The sequence below is a fragment of the Phascolarctos cinereus genome, unplaced genomic scaffold (genome assembly GCF_003287225.1).
Source record: "Phascolarctos cinereus isolate Bilbo 61053 unplaced genomic scaffold, phaCin_HiC Scaffold_726;HRSCAF=1367, whole genome shotgun sequence".
NCBI lineage: Eukaryota > Metazoa > Chordata > Mammalia > Diprotodontia > Phascolarctidae > Phascolarctos > Phascolarctos cinereus.
This window is the reverse complement of record NW_027556098.1, coordinates 72,832,844-72,848,391: the sequence shown is the minus strand read 5'-3', so window position 1 is coordinate 72,848,391 and position 15,548 is coordinate 72,832,844. Positions and strand designations below refer to the sequence as shown.

General features: G+C 36.1%; 1 protein-coding gene across 1 annotated transcript in view; it reads left to right on the top strand.

The window, feature by feature from the left end:
- The window catches only part of IL1RAPL1 (interleukin 1 receptor accessory protein like 1), a 687,913-nt gene extending 673,728 nt beyond the window's left edge, over nt 1-14,185 (top strand). Inside the window, exons 9-10 of the mRNA XM_078146133.1 lie at nt 10,001-10,171; nt 10,878-14,185. Of these exons, the coding sequence (XP_078002259.1) occupies nt 10,001-10,171; nt 10,878-11,596 (890 nt within the window). The 3' untranslated portion in view covers nt 11,597-14,185. The remainder of the gene's footprint in view (nt 1-10,000; nt 10,172-10,877) is intronic.
- Nucleotides 14,186-15,548: the final 1,363 nt, after the last annotated feature.

Here is a 15,548-nt window from a genome sequence, read left to right as displayed (position 1 = left end):
CTGTATATAATAAAGACTTGCAGTTTTGTGTGCTAGTCTTTTTTATCTACTTTCCTTTGCATATGAAAATGCTCATTGTATTTGGTGTTTGTTAAATTTAGAATTTTTTTTAATAAAAAAAGATGGAAAGAGTCAAGAGTGATGTAGATTAAGAAAAGGCTTCAGAATCGTATGATCAGGAGGGCTTGCTTGATTATTGAAATAGTCTCTTTTATTATTATTTTAGTGTTTGTGGATACTATTGCAAACTCCTACACTGTTGATCTGTTATCTTTAACTTTTGTTGCAAGACAAGGCTAGTTCCCTTTCCACTCATACATACCCTTGATGGTTTATTTTATGCCATTTCTCACATACAAATTGTTAATTTATATTGTCCTGGGGTCACTTGCAATAATAACTCTCCAGGTATTAAAAAGATGGGATTTCTCATAAGGAAATTGTTTAGAATAATTAATTTCCCACCTGTTTTCCAGCTCTTTCTCCTCATCTGATTCAATTGTGGACTTGATTTATTTTCTCAAGTACCTATTCATTGATTGGCCCAAACCACTATGTATCACCATTTACTATTTTAAAATGACTAATTTTCCCTACGTTAATGAAGAAGACAATTAATCTTTTCTGAGTTACCATAAAATATCATTGAGAAGACCCTGTACTGTTCACAGTTAATTACAATCAGTACAATGTCATCTACAAGTAGTTAAATCAATGTAATTCCTCCATCAATAAAGAATCCCTCCTGTTTGAACTTTGTACAGGAATTCTCCATGATAGTGTTGAACATATTTGATGAGTGTGTTTCTGTATTTTATATATCACTTCATGTTTATACCAAATAGATTACTGAATTATTTTTGTCCTGGTTGCATTTGTTATAGAAAGTTTGCGAACTTATCTGATGTGAAGTATGACTCTAGAATTGAAATTTTCTTAAAAGTAGAAAGAACTGGGGCTTACTAGAGAAATAATCCTCTTCCCCCAGACCTGTACAGTTACTACAGTTCATAGATCCAAGGTTGTTCTTCTACAATGTGGCTTTGTCTTCTTGTGTTCCTTGGCTTTGGCTCCCACTTGTTTCAAGACTTCAGATTTGTCTGTTGATGCTTCTGTTACTTCCCCATTTCTACAACACTGCTGATGACTCCAGTCTTGACCCAGGAACATCTTGTCACTTGGGCCATTGCCTACATCTACTGCCATCTCTGAAGGCATCTAGTTCCCTGATGTTCATGATTCCCTTGAAAGATCACATGGCTGCATAGGTTTTTCCTTCACCCCTAAAAGCTCTCTCAATGATCAAGCAGGATCTCTCTGTCTCACTTCTCAATTTTTATCCTCTCCATCTCACTTTCTAGCCAAGTTCAAATACATACCCAAGATGTAAGAACTGGTTATGAATCAAATTAATCATTCTTGTTGTAGCATCAGGGAAAGTCAAGGAATTCACATCTTATTAAGGAATTTATTTTGTCAAGTGAATGTCATGTTTTGTTAAGGAAAGACAATTCTGGAACAAAGTGCTTATTGTGGGGAAAGGCAATGGGGACCATACCTGGACTTAGCCACTATATTCTAACTCCACTTCAGAGATTTGTGGTCCTGCAAATTAGACCAGGGTGCCTTTTGACACACTTAAATACAGTCCAAATGATAGAATCTCTCTCTATGTCAGGTGGCTCACTCAATGAAGCAACTGTACCATCTTCCTTTTTGACCATGAATGAAAAATAATTTTAAGTTATTATTAAATAATAAAGTTATGATTATTAATATAATTATGTGAAAAGTGAGAAAGTCTCTACTCTTGGGGAGTTCACATTCTACTGAGGGAGGCAATACACATGGAAGTTAAATAGAAAGGTCCTACAATTTTTAGGGTACAGCTTGCAAAGCAGATGGTAATGTCTTTTCTTTAATCTCATTTCACTGATAAAATTTTATTTCAAGTTCTGATGTTGAACCATTTTACATTGTTAAGGACTTTGATAGCAAGCACTTTCTTTTCTGGGTCTTCAGTAGCTATGGCCTGTAGTACCTGCTTGAAAAGTTTTCAGGTTGAGCCTCCATAGGTGTTGCTTCACAGAATAGTTTCTATGGGCACTAGGCTGAAAGTATTGCCATTCCAAAGGTTGTTGGTTTTAGGGTCCTGGACTGTTTCAATCAGAGTCTGAGGAGAAATGGTGGTCAAGATGGTGGTCAAGATGGTGGTAGTTTGAGGTGCTGGGCATATGATGTCCCCTGTCTCTTCCTCAGGGTGTCTTGCAGCTTCAGCCAGGCTGGCTTGCCTATCCTATGGGTGATATTTGATTGGCCATTGATGGAAATGTCTGGTCCCTTCTCCACAGGAGTTGCTTCATCAAATGATGGCTGTGAGGGTTAGGCTGAAAGTCAAATGCCACTATGCCCACGGTTCTTGTATTTATGTTATCAATGTCTTTACAAGTATCTTATATTTCTCCAGATATTAATGGTGTATCAAGTTTGACTAACCTTTTTGGTTGGAATGTAAATTTTAAAGGGCGCAAATGTGACAAAGACTGGGAAAAAGTAGATAGTAAAAGGCGAGTAGATGGTAAAATGGGGCAGCTACATGTCACAGTGGGTAGAATACTGGTCCTGGATTCAAGAAGATTCATCTTCACAAGTTCAAATCCAGCCTCAGACACTTGCTAGTTGTGTCCGGGGGCAAGTCACTTAATCCTGTTTGCCTCAGTTTCCCCATCTCCAAAATGAATTAGAGAAGGAAATGGCAAACCATTGCAGTATCTTTGCCAATAAAACCCCAAGTGGGGCCATGGAGAATTGGAAAAGACTGACATCTCCAAAAGAGTACAGAGATAAAATTTAAAAAAAAATCTCCTAGAACAGAGACATACTGAATCCTTACCCTAATGGGACAGGGAATAGATGGTCATCTAGCTAAGAAACTGCAAATAGTAAAAAAGGGAGGAAGAGACCCAAGAAAGAAAGGTACATCTCTAAAGAGGACAAAAGAATATGTTCCAAGAGGAAGAAGTGATCAACTCTCCAAATAATATCAAGAGCATTAAGGAAAGGACTGTGAAATGATCATTAGAAGTGGCAAACAACAACAAAAAATATGACAATTTTGAATAGAGCAGTTTCACTAGAGTTATGAGATGGAAAGCTAGATTGTAATGAGGATGGAGAAAGGAGTGGATGCTGACAGAGTACAGGCAGTTAATGTAAGGGTAGACAGCTACAACTAAGAGCTTGGTAGTGAAAGGTGATGTCCTTATCTCTACCATATTCACTTTTACTAGAAGTATGTCAGAATCCCACTTCACTCTGACCTTTTGATCCACTCTCCTCTTGATCAAGGGTCTTCTGCTCTGATGTTCAACTGTAAGGTCCACAGGGCTTTGCTACGTACTCTGCTGCTTTGTCAGATTACAAATATCTCCTGGCATGTCCATTCCCCAACAATCTGAACCCTTCTTTACATGTTGTTTTATCTAGAGTGTGGACTTTTTGAAAGCAGAAATGGTGTCAATTTTCTGTTTTATTTCCAGTGCTCAGCACATATGTGCTTAAGAAAATCTTTTACATCCTACTATACATAGTAAAATAGCTGGAAAGAACAGAAGAATCAAGTGCTAGGTTTTTTATGATAGAGTATGCTTGAGCAAGTTTTTAGGCAGCATGGAATAAATACACACACATACACACAAACATACATATATATGTGAACGAGAGAAAGAAGAAAAAAGAAAAAGTGAATAAGATTAATAGGCAAAGGTTCTGGAGGAGATAGGAGGGGGTAATAAAGTTCGCAGATTAAAATATTGTCTTTTTCAAAAGAAAAAAGTCACCTTTTTCCCAGAAAGAGAAGTAATAGAAGAGAGAATGAGTGAAGATTTAGAATGAGTTTTAGGAATGGACTAAAGGACAATAGGAAACTCAAATCATGATGGATGGCATAATTATCTCAGTAAAATAAGAAACACACATCTGGTTGGGGAGAAGGGTATGAGTGAATTATTAGGCCTTGAGAAGAAAATACTTAACACATTCTCTGAGAGATGTGAGTTACTCAATGAAAAAAATACAATATTTTCCCTTACAGCAGTGAGGACCTAGTTGAGATTAGATGAAATTAGTTTGTAGTAGATCACTGGATCTGGTTGGAAGATGACATGGTTCCATGAGTTATTCGAATGAGACCCAACAGTTTAGGAATGAGAACAGAAAAGATAATCATGGGATGATCCAGAGTTGAGAATTTCCAGGGCGTGTAGTACAGCAGGATCTAGGGCAAGTCAGTCAAGGACAAAATATAGGGTATAGTTGATGAGATATACTGGTCTACTCCTATAGGATTAAGACACTGAAGAAAGTGAAACTAGTGTGATCAGCAGGGGGAATAGGGGAATGAGAGGTGTACTAAATGGTGTAATGAGGACAAAAATTGGATTTAAGAAAATGGAAGGATATAGAATCACGGAATGTAATGAGATTATCATCAAAGATGGAAAATGCATGGTTCAAAATCATGGAGTTAGAGTTTGGGGTGATGATGGTAAGATTAAGGTATGATTATGTCTTGGAAGATAAGGAAATTGATTAACTGGAAGGACAGTTTTCTAGTTTTCCTAGGCCTTTCTGTTAGGGGACTTAGAAAAATGGATTATTTTATTATTTTTGGAGTAATAGTCCCTATACATAGCACCTCAAATTCTAGAGGATGTGGAGACTTTCAAAACTGGTTTACCAAAGTCCCTATTCCTTAGTAATCTAGAAGTCTAGTATGGGACATTAAACTAATTATAATTATTATGATAATAATTATTATAATATTTACTATTATTTCTATAACACTTAAAGGTTTACAAAACACCTTTTGTATGTTATCTCATTTAATCCTTATGACAACCTTTTAAAAAAAAGTCTTATTATCCCCATTTTATAGATGACAAAATTGAGGCTCAGAAAGATCAAGATTTGTGTAGATTCACACAGTTAGTAAGTAGCTGAGGCAGGATTTGAACTCAGGTCTTCTTAAGTCTGGCTAATCACTAAACCATCTGGAGTAGGGAGAGTGGTATCAGTGTGCTTACTTCCATAGAGGAAACTCATTCACTTTCCCTATGGCAGCAGGTTGTGCCTCTCATGAGTGATACCACAAAAAAAGCATGAAAACGGTGACCTTCCTTGACAAATGGAAAACCCCAAGCTGTCTTTGACACATCTGCTGTAGGTCACTAATCCTCAATCTAGTCCCACAAGATAAATAAGATACAGTGTTGTTACATATGCTGAAGTTATTTTCCTGTAACTGTCCTATGGGCTTCATATCCTAACCACAGAAATCACTGTAATGGAAGGTTGCTTTTCTACTCAATGTTGTTTATTGTAATTCATATCACTGAGGGTGGGGAGAAAAAGTTTTTGACCATATGAACTCTTTGCCTTTTGAGTGACTTTCCATTCCCCAAAGCTCAGTTCAAATTGACAGTGTCACTTCCTCCACAACAACTTGGCAAATCTCCATGTCAGTGGTGACCTTTCACTTTCCAACTTCTTATAACACTTTGCATCTCTCATGTATTTATCATGTTTTGTTTTGTATTCAATATATGTGATATATGTAATATAGCCCCCTATTTAACTATAGGTCAGATGTCTTACCTAAACCCAAGTCTCCCAAAGTATCTAACCCTGGTAAAGGATATATAGAAGGTGCATATAGAAGGGGACTAATAGTTTGTTAAATATCTTAAAATATAAAGTTGCTGCTCATGGATCTTTAGGTGAAAAAATACGTTTTTTCAATCAGGCATTACTCCTCTTTTCTTGATTTTGCTTTTCTGGATCTCTGCCTACAATTTCTTTTAATCTATTTTTTCTCCTATTTAGTGAGCTGCCAACACTTGTGGCATTTCCACGTGTCTCAGGTGTTTATGTAGATAATTGTTCAGTCAATCTGGCTCTGGTCCCAAACTTCCTATCTTTCTTCCATGTGCAAATAGTTTCTTCTTGGACTTAAAGTATTACGACTGAGTAACATTTCTATTTCATGGAAATACTTCATCTTCCATATTCAAATTTTCTAAGCCTATTGAAGTTGATTGACCTAGTTCTTAAAGAAAGTAAGCTAGGAAGTAGTTTCCTAGTTTGCATGGAAAAAAAAAGCAAAGTATACTAACATTTTAAAATTGAAGAAAGGTCTGCCCAATAGAGCAAATACAGGTATTCTTGTGGGGTTTTCCTCTACTCCTGTCATTTTATTTTCATATAATTACAAATGTTTTAAACCCAATTTAAAATTAGTTTTTCAAAATATTGTCTAGTTGGTTTGGGAGTCTCAAAAAGATTATGGGCCTGAGTCAGGTTAGAGGAATCGTGTTAAGTGTTTCATGGCTTCATGGTTTGAGGGCTAATGGAATTTATACAATGATACTATCTATTCATGGTGAAGATGTATGTTGCAGCAAAGCAAAGGCATTTCAAAAATCTGTGAAATGTCATGTGAATTATCAGTATTATATGAGCATGGAAACAATCATTTACATTTCTATATAAATTTCAGGTTTTTGCTACCATAAGTTAAGTTGTATCCCATTATTTTATGACCCTACCAACTAAGATTTCAGGATCCAACATTTTTGTTATTAAAAAAAAAACCTAATGTCACATCGTAAAATTTTAAAACATATTTTGGTAAGAATATATAACTATATATATTTCTATATCTGTATCTATTTTATCTCTATCTCTATCATCCATCCATCCACCCATCCATCTATTTATTAATCTATCATCTATCTATCTATATCACAGACACTAAGACCTAGGGCACAGGAGAGGATAACAACCGCCCTCCAGGTTGTCACTGATATTTTACTTTCTCTATCTTTGGCTCTCTATCCCCCTAACCATACTAGTCAGTTTCTCTTCCTATTATCCACAAACACATCATCACTTGGTAACATTCCTTTCTGATATTCAGTTATACTGTGTCTACAAAATTTTGTTCATCTGTTGTTTTCTTAAGCCTTAAAAGAGGAAATGAGGTTAGTGTGACATGACTTGCTATGACTAATCATGCTGTCTCTTAATAATTGTTGCTTTCCTTTTTAAATACTCACAAATCATCCCTGTAGTGATATAATTTAGAAGTCCACTAGAAATCCAAGTCACACTCATTGGCTAATTCTACCTTCATTTTTGGGGAAAGTAAGTCATTCGCCCCTTTGCCCAATGACACCTCTTTTCTGTACATTTTTTCAGGAACCACCAATACCATTTAAATTCTAGCTCTATGATCCTGTGATTCTATGCACTACAAGTTTTTTTTTCCCATACCTTGGAATATAGTTAACTGAGATTAGTGATATGAAACTCTGCCAGCAGAGCAACTACATAGTGGATAGGGTATTGGATTTGCAGGGTGGAAGACTTGACTTTGAATTGTGTCTTTACTACTTACTAACTGTTATGACACAGGACAATTTTGTAAGACTCAGCTTCAGTTTGGTCATCTCTAAAATGAGGTAATAATGTGATCTACATCACAGGTTGTTGAGAAATCAAATAATGATATAGAAAAAGTGCCTTGCAAATTTTAAAGCAATATGAAAATGTCAGCCATTATTACTATGTCCATAATTATCTTGGGTTTTAATTCACTTTGGACCATTTTCATCCTGCCCTTCCCAATCTGAAGATTGTTCCCTTCATAGGGGAAACAGAAAAAAAAACTGAACATTTGAATAGTTTTGCCCTCTCTCTGTCATTCATAATCATCATCTCAATTTTGAGTGATAGCCTTTTCCCTACTTTAATCTTCCTCTTATCTCAATTAGGGTTTTTTTTAGTGTTTTTTTGTCTTTAAAATTTATTGCTAGGCATAGTTAATGCTGAGGTTTACAACTCCTGAGACTGCTTTTAAACGACTAGCATTCCTCATGCTTTTGCCTTCCCATACTGCTAGCTTTTATATGTTTATGAATATATAAAATGCATGTCAAATTTTCCCTTTAGTTTCCAAAAATTCCAAAATGGAGTTGCAGTGATTGTTCTTCCCAATGCTCCTCTACTTTTGAACTTAGCAACTAGTCACTTTTTATTGTACCAAATCAGATCAAGTATAACAGCTCCCTTCTTCCTTTACTTCCTTTTTTTTGGTGAGGCAATCAGGGTAAAGTGACTTGTCCAGAGTCACACAGCTAGTAAGTGTCAAATGTCTGAAGTCAGATTAGAACTCAGATCGTCCTAACTCCAAAGTCAGATCTGTATCCACTCTACCACCTAGCTGCCCCTCTTCCTTTACTTCCCAATGTAAAGCATGAAGGGAACCGCTATACTTGATCTGATTTTAAAAAAAATATCTGATTAAAACAATATCACTAAGGGGCAGGCTAAACATGTATCAGTTGATCTGCTATTAGCAAAGATAGAGCTCCAGTAGATGTCCAGATAGATGAAATCCCCAAATCCCTACTATAGCACATTTTGATATCAAGTTAATGCTGTGTTTCCTGAATACATAGTTAAATTCCTTCTTCTGGTTGAGTAGTCTCTATTAAACTCCAACCACAAAATCTCTTGTTTCTTCTTTCATTGATCTTTACCTAAATACTCTCTTCTCAGATTTCTTCTTTTGGTTAGTAGATTTGTGTGTGTGTGTGTGTGTGTGTTATATCTATATTTTATGTACAAGAGTACTCTAGGAGGCAGCTAGGTGGCTCAGTGGATAGAGTGCTGGACCTGGAGTGAGGAGGATCTGAGTTCAAATCTGGACTCAGATACTCGCTAGTTGTATGACCCTGGACAAGTCATTTAACCTATGTTTGCCCTAATCCAGAAGGAAATGGCAAACCACTCCAGTATCCCTGCCAAGAAAATCCCATGGACAACATGGTCCCAGGGGTCACAAAGAGTCAGGCACAACAACTCCTCTTCCACATCTTTTGTCTCATCTATTCCTTTGCAAGAAGTTATGTCCTCTATAAACATATTCTTGGCATGAGTCACATCTGAATAGAGTCTTGTTAATCTTTATAAAGCCAAATTTACCTTCTTACATTGAAATCTCAAGTTCTTTTCTATTCCTCACACTCTGCACAATTTTATATAGATATATAAGGCAAGGGGATTTATCACTGACCCTTTTTTAATACTATTTCTTGAATATTACTGTCTCATCACTAGAAGTATTCAGAGGTTGGTTAACTACCTGCTAAAAATGCTATACAAGGGAAAGAGATATGCACTGGACAGTTGTTAGAATTAGATAACTTCTTAAGCACTTCCAGCATAAACAGCTCAGGGAGCAAACGCCCTAGAATTATGGAAATTTTTCATCAATAATTTATAGGTAAAATCGAAGGGAATTGAGTAAAATGTTTTTTTTTCTTTTGAAGTTCTTGAGTGTGGCATTTTTTCCCCGGTGTTAAGAATGAAAATCTGTCAGCACATGCATTTGTGTATAAATGCCACAAAAAGGCAGTTTAAAATGTGTGAGCTTAAGATTAGTCTTCTTTGCAATAATTGCTGTGTAAAATGGATTAGAGAAGAGAAGGGGAAATAGATCTGTTGGTTAATTTCTAGATGCAGAATGGAATGAATGCAACATTACTTACAGCAAAGAGAAGACTACCCAAATAGGCATCTCTTAGAAGCAAATGAGATTTTCTATAGCTCAATAGCACTGCTGTTGAGAGGATTAGAAGGAAGTTAACATTCTGGTACTCTTTTCATTGATTTTTTTCCTACTTTCTTCACAACAAAAAGAAAAAATATGACTTCTTATGCCTCTAAAACTTTCCAGTACACTTGACATTGATGAAAATAAATAAAGACATCTTTCCTGGGTTGGCATATTAAATACATTCACATAATGAATCATTTTTCATGCTTTGAAATGAAATATATATATATGTATCTCCATGTATCTCACTTTATGTAAATATATATAATTAACTTGTCTTTGTATAATGATCACTCCAACATAACTTTTATTTTTCAACAGACAACAAAGATTATGATGCATATTTATCATACACCAAAGTGGACCCTGACCAATGGAATCAAGAAACTGGGGAAGAAGAAAGATTTGCCCTCGAAATTCTGCCTGATATGCTGGAAAAACATTATGGGTACAAATTGTTCATTCCAGACAGAGATTTGATCCCTACTGGAAGTAAGTTAATTGTTTTAAATTCTTTATATATTGGGAATAGGGGTATGTCTGTATATGTGCATGTACATAGGGATTTATTGTTTGGTATGATAATCTTCTATTCATTCTAAAATATTTATTTGGGGGCAGCTAGGTGGAGTAGTGGATAGAGCACAAGCCCTGAAGTCAGGAGGACCTGAGCTCAAATCTGGCCTCAGACCAAATACTTGACACTTACCAGCTATGTGACCCTGGGCAAGTCACTTAACCCCAATTGCCTTAAAAAAAGTAAAAAAATAAAATAAAATATTTATCTGTAATATGTCTAACAAATAGAATTAATAAATAAATGTTCCAAACAAAATTATAAAAATAACAATAATAATTTTGAAGGACTACCTCCATAACTCCACAAAAGGCATATTAAACCTCAGCATTAAAAAAACATAATCAAATAAGAGATTTATATTTTCTAGCAATATTTCTATCCCTTTCAAAAGTTAGATCAGTTTAAATGAATTTGTGTTTCGTGGTCTAATTTCTGTACTCTGATATTTACTGTTTATTTCCTTCTTTCTAAAGTAAACAGTTCCACCCCTGATAAAAAGGGAGAGGACAGAATTAACTTGAGTGAGATCTGTCTTGCAGACAGAGTTTGTGGACACCCAGCTCTCTGGGCCAAGTGTTAGTCTTACTGATTCTGAGAGACCATTATTCTATTTTCTAGCATACATTGAAGATGTGGCAAGATGTGTGGATCAAAGTAAGCGGCTGATTATAGTTATGACTCCTAATTATGTGGTAAGAAGAGGCTGGAGTATCTTTGAACTTGAGACCCGACTTCGAAACATGCTAGTCACAGGAGAAATTAAAGTGATATTAATTGAATGTAGTGAACTCCGAGGAATCATGAACTACCAGGAGGTGGAAGCTCTAAAGCACACCATTAAACTCCTGACGGTTATTAAATGGCATGGACCAAAATGCAACAAGTTGAATTCGAAATTCTGGAAACGTTTACAATACGAAATGCCTTTTAAGAGGATAGAGCCCATTACCCATGAGCAGGTATTAGATGTCAGTGAGCAAGGGCCCTTCGGGGAGCTGCAGACTGTCTCAGCGATTTCCATGGCTGCCGCCACCTCCACTGCACTTGCCACTGCCCATCCAGATCTGCGTTCCACGTTTCACAACACGTACCATTCACAAATGCGTCAGAAACACTATTATCGAAGCTACGAATACGATGTACCTCCTACCGGCACCCTGCCTCTTACCTCAATAGGTAACCAGCATACCTACTGTAACATCCCTATGACACTTATCAACGGACAGCGGCCGCAGACAAAATCCAACAGGGAGCAGAACCCAGACGAGGCCCACACAAACAGTGCAATACTGCCGCTCTTACCAAGGGAGACCAGTATATCCAGTGTGATTTGGTGACAGAAAAGGAAGGGGCGACCTTGTCCCTTGGAGTAGGAGCTGAGTCTGCAGTCCAGTGCCTGGAACTACATCCTCGACTGCTGCTGTTAAAACATGCATTACAATCCATAAAATACGAGGAAAAACAGGGTCTTGTACATATGTTTTTTGCAATTTATTTGTAGCATCAGTGTCTTCCTGTTTTACCATGTCTCTTGCCATTACATTTTTTGACTTTGTTTTATACGTCATTGGAATTTGTATATTTACATTTTTTAATGAAGAGACTGATGTATAGATAGGAAACCCTTTTTGCTTCATTAGTATAATTTTAGAATGGGTTTGATTTCTTTCTGTTTGGGCTTTTTTTTTTAACATTTCTTTGGAGTGCTTGGACAAAGCTATTTGATGGGACAAGGACCACCATATCCACTTTGCTGTTCTGCCTAGCAACAGCAAGGCCGTGTTGGCCTTCTGAGTGCAATACAACGGAAAGGCCAAAATTCCAATTCAGGAAACAGTTGTGGAGAACACTTGTTCATAGGAGGGCCCCACCAATCAGAGCCCTGAATCTCTTCCTTGTCCTGCCTCATCCCCACCTCTACCCTTCTATTGTCAGCATGGTGTGTGACCCTGCAGAATGGGAGGGGGTGGGTCTAACTGTCTTAACATTTAACTCACTGCTTGTCAAATGACACTCCAGACCCAAATGTCTACCAATCACTTTACTGTGACCATTGCTGAGTGCTAAGAAGATAAGATCAAGGGCAGGGGTGTTGTTTTGTTTAAAAATGAGTTGATGTACCCTTATATATATAAAAAAAAAATCAACCTATATTTGATCACTTCCTGGAAAGGCATGAATGTGTTTGTGGCTGTTTTTGTTTCAATATTCAACTCCCTTTTTTCCCCTTTAATTTTTTTCTGCAAATGAGATTATGTGCAATTGCCAGGCAAGTCAGTCAAAAGAGGAGAATTGACATAAGTCATAATGAGATTTATATTGATGGCTTCCAAACCAAAGGGAAGGACTAGGATGTTATCAAATATGTTTTGTCACATTGTATTATACAAATTGTTATTTTCTAAACAGTAAGAGCAAATCTTTGCAATCTATTATGGAGTCCCCTTGTATTTAAATGTTAATTCACTGTATTTACTTTTTAATGCTACATTCAGAATCGAGCATTCTTACTTCCTTTGTTTCCGTTTGTAACAATAAGTAAAAAAAAACTTTATCAATTTCAAGGTGATTTAAATGAGAACTCAGGAGGTTAAAACATGAATATTAATGAAAATCAATGTTTTCAAAATAAACAGTATTTATAGAAAAGTAAACATTAAATCAGACCTAAAAGTGTTTAAAACAATTAATTCTACTGAATAAAGAATTAGTTTTATTTTAAATGTATCATTCTATCTTTCAGAAACACAGAAAGCTTGTTCTAATGCTCCCAGAAAATCCATTTTATATAGTTCAGCTGTGTCTGAAATAAAGGATATAAGCTGCTAATTCATATTCATGTTTTGTACTACTAAATAAATAAATAAATGAAGTCTATTGTAAAAGAAACTGCAGGGGGCAGAATTATAAGAAAACATTCCCTATGGGATTTTTTAGTTTTTTTAAAAAAGTACAGCACTGATAATAGGGTTTTAACATTAATTTAGTGATTCATCGTAGACATTTTCATTACTGTCAGCAAAGGCTGACCAGTGCAATGGATGTTGTATTTTTTTTATTTATTCTTACTCTCAGTATAAAAAAAATAACCACTCTAATGTTTTGGTCTCATTAGTAAGATGTTATTTGATCAGAAAGAAAAGTAAGCTACAGTGTAGTTCCTAGGGAATGGGGCAAGGGCCTATTGAAAATGTATGAAAAATGACAATGAACATGATGTAAAAGTCCAAAGGATCCTGGTACCCGCATAACAACAAGATAAAGGTGCTATGGGATGTTCAGTAGTTTTTCTTTGCCTAAAAATGTTTATTTCTCTAACAATTCGCTTGGGTGCTCCTCCAGTCTGTTCTTTATTTCCATGCATTCCCCCTGGACATGTGCCAAATTTCAACAGAATAGACCTGAAGCTGCCAGGACAGATAAAATTTAAAGTCAGCTTTGCACATGTGGTTATTTTCAGACTCTAAGAAGGCCATTATTTTCTTGATATTATGGACACCTGTCAGGAACTGATGGCATTTAACTTCATTGGACTGGATCCCAAAATCTCCCAGTACCCAGATAACCAAAAACACTGCACTACCTTTTTTTTTTAACTGAAGATGGAAGTGTGAAAAAAATGTAGAGAAAATGATCAGACCACAATCACATTTTAGGCATCCACAAGTGTTTATTTAGCTGCATTGGGAGTATATTTTTGTTCTATTTTTAGCACTTTGAATAGCATGATTCAGGGATTGATGGGTAATATTTGATATTCTCACAACTTAAAAGTTTATTTTTCCTCGAATGTGCTGTCATATTATGAAACAAAGGAATGAAATAAACAGAGAAGAAGCTATTGATGGCTTAAGAAACATTCCTCCCAAAATATTCCTCTTCTATCAACAGCTTGTGTGAGAACAAGTGAAGGAAACTGTCATGTGTTCACGTGCTCAATGTTTGACAAAAGTTCTGTTAGAACTCACAATAAAAAGAGAAAAAAATGTATTTTCCCTAGTGATTAGGCTCTATCCTTTTTCTTGGGTGTGGGTGAAAGAGGGAAGATAGAGGTTTTCCTTAGTTATAAAAATAGAGCTGAAACTGTGGATATAATAGTCAAGCTAGGGGGAAAAGGAGAAGGGGAGAGGGCACAGGAGACAGGAGAGGAGAGGAGGGGAAGGAAGAAGAGAGAGAAACTCCCTAGCACATAGTATGCTGATCTTGAAAATGTGAGATGACTATATCCTGCTTTTCCTCAGTTGCTGCTCCAACTCTTGTTGGCACTATACAGATGCACAACTCCTCTTTCTTAAATACAGCTTCTGTCTTCCTTGCTCCCAGTAGCCTTTTCGACTCCTTCCTAGTTATCTGACCTGTTGGAGTGTAGTCAGCATGCACCTGATTCTTTTGTGGCTCTGAAGAGTAGAGAGGCAGCCAGAACATGGTATTTCCTTCAGCTGAATTATTGATGGGCAAGTATGTGGTATTTATGTTACCTCTCTCTAAAGAAAACCCAAGTAATGGATTTGTATTTCCAACTATCCCCAAGTCCTCTTGCATTTCTGCATCATCAGCATTTTATGATTTTTACTTTAAGCTTCTGTTACTGTATTTCACTGGAAGGTGTTTTGCTTTGGCATGGCTTTACTTTTAACTCTCCAGATGCTGCTTTCTTGGCTGCTTCCATGTTCATCAGCTCTTTTAAAAAAGCAAAAACATGAGAGCCAATACTCATGCTTTGTGTTTTAATAATATTGCTCTCAGATATTATGTATACTAATTTAGCTAAACTTTTCCCATAACAAGAACAAAAAACTCACCTTTTTCCCTGGAAAAGTTACCTATTTTCTTTCTGTAGCCAGTAGGGTTGTAGAAGGCCTTTCTAGTCACAACGTAATCTATTTTGGGGAGTGTGTGCTTTGTTTGCTTTCCTTTTAAATTCGGGTTACATCTTTATAGGTTAATTTTTTTTTGAAAATCAAAGGAAAAAATACACTTTCTGTGAGTGGAAATAGGAGGGAATTGCCTTTGGCATTTTTTAGTTCTGTTAGGAACCTACTTTGGCATGGTGGAATTTGTCAATTTAATTGATCTATCTAGTCATTATTTCCTTTGATTTCCCTTTCCCTTTCCCAAATACTCTTCCCTGAAAATCACTCCCTTATATGTGTTTTCTTCCCTATTGTAATATAAACATTTTGAGGACAGGGAAAGTCTCATTTGTTATATTTATATTTGTACTTAGCATAGTGCCTAGCACATTGTAAGTGCTTAATATTTTTTCATTTATTCATTCATTTGATTTAC